The sequence below is a fragment of the Triticum dicoccoides genome, chromosome 7A (assembly GCF_002162155.2).
Source record: "Triticum dicoccoides isolate Atlit2015 ecotype Zavitan chromosome 7A, WEW_v2.0, whole genome shotgun sequence".
In the NCBI taxonomy this organism is placed as follows: Eukaryota; Viridiplantae; Streptophyta; class Magnoliopsida; order Poales; family Poaceae; genus Triticum; species Triticum dicoccoides.
This window is the reverse complement of record NC_041392.1, coordinates 504,224,370-504,228,911: the sequence shown is the minus strand read 5'-3', so window position 1 is coordinate 504,228,911 and position 4,542 is coordinate 504,224,370. Positions and strand designations below refer to the sequence as shown.

Genomic DNA, 4,542 nt, shown 5'->3' with positions numbered 1-4,542 from the left:
GTGTGGTGAACATGATTTGGTAAAGGTATCGATGAGAGGCCATGTAGGAGTACATGGTGGGTTGTTTCATTGAAGCCAACCTTAAGAACTGAGATCTGTATGTGTGATTTAAGAATCAGCTACTACCATACATTGGGCCCGAAACCAATGGACCCTCTCGGCTTCTTATTCACCCTAGTTCTCTATCCAGGAGTTGCAAGTAGTTTCTGGTGTTTGTAGCCTACTGGAGGCCGTGGACAGCGCTGACCGTAGGGGTGGGCTGTGATGCGGTAGGTACGTGGCACGGTGTACCGACTACCCGTTAGGTATCTCGGGAACCCTGTACACATCGTTCGGGGCCGTATGAGAAACCTCGGTCGGACTCCCTGCGGATGGAACCTGGATAGGCGATAAACCTGGATTAGAGACTTAGGTGATTAGGTAGGTCGTGGCCGACACCCACGTTGGGCTTCCGCTTGAAGGTTGCCGAGTACATGTCGTGTAAACGACGGTAAGTGGTGAGAGCGTGTATGAAGAAGTACACCCCTGCAGGGTTAACATGATCTATTCGAATAGTCGCGTCCGCGGTAAAGGACTACTTGGTTGCCTATATAGTTCATAGACAAGTAAATGGAAACTACTAAAAGCTTCAAGATAAGTGTGAGTGCCGAGGATGGCTTTTCCGTAGGAAGACGGAGGTGGATCCTCGGTAGTGTATTGAAGTGGTGAGTAGTGGACTCGTGTGCGCAAAACCATTTCAAGTTGGAGTCTCGTAGGATAGCCTAGCCAAGAGTCAAAGCTGGCTTGCTGCAATAACTCCACCAACCCTTCTTGATAATGTGCATGTATGTAGGATCTGATGTAAGTCTTGCTGAGTACCTTTGTACTCATGTTGCTATAATTTACATTTTACAGAAGACGCTGCAACCCCTTCTGATGGGTTCTTCGTAGACGTTGACATCAATGAGTAGGCTAAGGCCCAGGTGGTGATCCTGAGCTTGTGAAGGACCACGTAGTATAGCTAGGCTTTCCAAGCCTCTTTTATTTTACTAGTTGTCTGTACTCAGACAAGTTACTTCCGCTGCTGGGTTGTATGACTGTATGACTTGAGTGCTGGGTCATGTGACCCGTACTTGTGTGTATGTTATGTATGGCTCTCTGAGCCTTAAATAAAGTACTTGTGTCGTAGAGTCATGTTGTGATGCCTTGTTGTATTTGCACATATCGAGCATATTGTGTGTATGTTTGAAATGCTTGGTATGTGTGGGATCTGACTATCTAGTTGTTTATCTTTAGTAGCCTCTCTTACCGGGAAATGTCTCCTAGTGTTACCACTGAGCCATGGTAGCTTGCTACTGCTCTGGGACACTTAGGCTGGCCGGCATGTGTCCTTCTTCGTTCCTGTGTCTGTCCCTTCGGGGAAATGTCACGCATTGAGTACCGGAGTCCTGTTAGCCCGCTACAGCCCGGTTTACCGGAGTCCTGCTAGCCCAGTGCTACAGCCCGGACCCACTTGCTGATGACCGACACGTTCGATGCTGGGTCATGGATGCCTGTCCCTGTAAGTCTGTGCCACTTTGGGTTTACGACTAGTCATGTCAGCCCGGGCTCCTTATCATACGGATGCTAGCGACACTATCATATACGTGAGCCAAAAGGCGCAAACGGTCCCGGGCAAAGGTAAGGCGACACCCATGGGGATACCGTGCGTGAGGCCGCAAAGTGATATGAGGTGTTACAGGCTAGATCGATGTGACATTGAGTCGGGGTCCTGACACACCTAAACACGGCCGCCGGCCTCCACTACCACCACCAACCACCACATCGACCAGACCTGGGCCGGGGGCCAGATCCGCCACCAGCACGATCCAGGGCGCCGGATCCCCACGGGCTACGTCGGAGAGGAAGGAGGCAGCGCCGCCGACCACTAGAACACCAGGGGAGGGGAAGGAGCTGAGGCAGGGCCGGCCCGCCGGCCGCCACCACCGAGCAGAGAATGGACGCCCTGCGACGACCCCCCATCTGCGCGTGGGAGGGAGCAGCCCCGCCGCCGCCAGCGCCACGCGGCCTTAGGCCGGCGACGCCCCCGGCGGCGGCGAGGGAGGAGGGCGGGGCGAGGGGGGCGAGGGGAGGCGACGCTAGGGTTCCTCCCGGGGAGCCTCGGGGATTCCCTGTAGGATCTTGATCTTCGTCGTAACTGGTAATATATGGGACAAGGATATGTATATGCGTAAAACATTTTGATTTCTTTTGACATTATTAGGTTTTTTTGTTCATGTGAAGCATATGCTCTTGGGTGCCGTTTTGAATTGAATTACATAATAAAAGAGAAAACAAAAATAACACTATTTCCCGTATGTAGAATGAAAGCAAAACAAACATTATAGACCAATATATTGGACTCTACTCATACAATTCAAGTTTAATTACAATGGTGCGCAATACTGCAACCTGCAACTTACAGATCCTTACCCACACCTAAGCAGTTGCTACTGATTTCCCTTTGCTTCATAAACCAATGGTCACTCCATTTGCTTCATAAACTCGGTGAATGCAGTGTAGGAGGAGCCACCTTCCTTCCATACTGCGTGAGCGCTCTTCTTTACCGCCATGATCCGCTCCTCGAGTGCTCGCAGTCTCTCCGGCTCCATGTCCATGATCTGCCTAACCGCCGCGTCAACATCGTCGGCCCTGACAAGCCCCCCGCGCTTATACCCTCTCACCTCCACGCCAACCTTCATATCTTCGACAATGTACACCTTGTTCATCCACTGCTCGGCTACCAACGGCCAGCACACCATTGGCACACCGGCGACCACCGCCTCCAGCGTCGAGTTCCATCCGCAGTGGGTTACGAACGCACCAGTGGATGAGTGACGCAGCACCTCCACCTGTGGCACCCAGGACGCAGTCACCACGAAGCCCCTGTCCGCGGTCCCGGCCAAGAACCCCTCCGGGAGAAGGGACAGCGCCGCGTCCGGTCCGCCGGCGGCTGCGGCGAAGGCAGGAGGCGCGCGCAGCACCCACAAGAACCTGTGCCCGGACTTCTCGAGCCCCTTGGCCATCTCACTGATCTGCTCGAGCGACACCGTGCATCGGCTGCCGAAGCAGAGGAACACGACGCTGCGCTCGGGCTGCGCGTCCAGCCACGGGAGGCATGGGTGTCTTTCCTCCTCCTCTGCCCCCTCCGCGATCAACGGCCCGACGCAGTAGACCGGCGGCGTGGCGCGGTCGGGGAGGCAGCGCCCGTTTCTAAGCGCCGCCACCGCTGAGCCCTCCAGCGCGTCGAAGGTGTTCACAAGAATGCCGCTCGCAGCCGCGACCCGACCGAATACGTCCAGCACAGTCGCGTACAGGTCCGTTCCGCTGTCGAGCACCGCGTCGACCAAGTGAGACGCCGGCATCGGGGGCATGCCGGGGAACGACACGGGCGTATCGCCGAGATCTTTCAAGTTTCCGGCGTGCCGGGAGCAAAACAAAGGCAATTGGAGGAAGATGGAGAGGCTGGCGGCGCCTGTGGAGAAGAACAGGTGCCCCGGGATACCCAGCTCCGCGGCTACGCCGAGGTCACAGACGGCGAGCATGTCGGCCACGAGCGCGTGGACATCGGGGAGGCTACGGAGGAAGTCCCGCAGGACAGGTGCCTGGGAGCGGGAGGCCGCCTGCATGCGTATGAACGGGTGGGCGGCAGCGGAGGCGGCGTCGAGGCTGGGAGGGGGAGGGAGGGAGTGGACGGAGAGGGAGGGGAGCCGGGAGGCGTACCGGCAGATGGTGGAGCGGAAGGCCGGGGCGGTGAGGGATGGGCCCGGGACGGCGACGGTCACCGCGAGGCCGCGACGGAGGCACATCGCGGCGAACTCCAGCATGGAGATGAGGTGGCTTAGGCTCTGGCCGGCGACGACGACCACCCTTCTTGGCGTTGACATTGGAGTGTTCTGATTCAGCTTTGCTTGGTGGCCTGGCCTGTGAACTTTGGAGTTGAGATTTGCACACTGGAGGAGAGAAACGAGTGGTCTGTGTCACTTGTATCGTCTTTTTACTTGTATTTTCTTTTTCATGATATATAATACGTGTGTCTCATTCATATTTCCACCGCCTTAAAATAAATAATGTGATTGATTTATAAGCCGAAAACCAAAAAAAATTCTGCTGATGTCATCTATTCATACGTGGCAAAATGAGTGGTGATGGAGACGTGTGGGCGATGTGCAAACGCATACACGTGTGGCAGGAAGGGAGACGCACCACACGTCTTTAATGTAAACAGATTGCCACGTCATCGCATGCATGCATGTAGGAATTTTTTTGGATTTTCAGTTTTTAAAATGTTTTATCTCTTAAACAAAAAATCCGATTGAAAATCCGTTCTCGCGATGAGATCTTTGAAACTAGATCCCATGTTGATATGTTTTGATGAAATTTTTTTTGGATTAAAAGTTGCCATGTCTATTGCATATGAATTGCCATGATGTTTACACTGAAGTTGCCATGATATGTTTCAGCTATTTTCTTCTACATTTAAAAGTAAATTTTGACATTTATAAAATGGGGAATTAAGAAACT

General features: G+C 53.6%; 1 protein-coding gene across 1 annotated transcript; it reads right to left on the bottom strand.

Annotated features, from left to right (window-relative positions):
- Nucleotides 1–2,315: 2,315 nt before the first annotated feature.
- LOC119332548 (anthocyanidin 5,3-O-glucosyltransferase-like) lies at nt 2,316–3,961 on the bottom strand. Its single transcript, XM_037605727.1, has one exon. It carries the CDS (start codon nt 3,903–3,905, stop codon nt 2,502–2,504), a length of 1,404 nt encoding a protein of 467 aa, XP_037461624.1. The 5' UTR covers nt 3,906–3,961; the 3' UTR covers nt 2,316–2,501.
- Between the last annotated feature and the right edge of the window lie 581 nt (nt 3,962–4,542).

What these genes read in the sequence shown, in the direction of transcription:
- LOC119332548 (XM_037605727.1), bottom strand. Translation starts at nt 3,905, where the DNA reads ATGTCAACGCCAAGAAGGGTGGTCGTCGTCGCCGGCCAGAGCCTAAGC.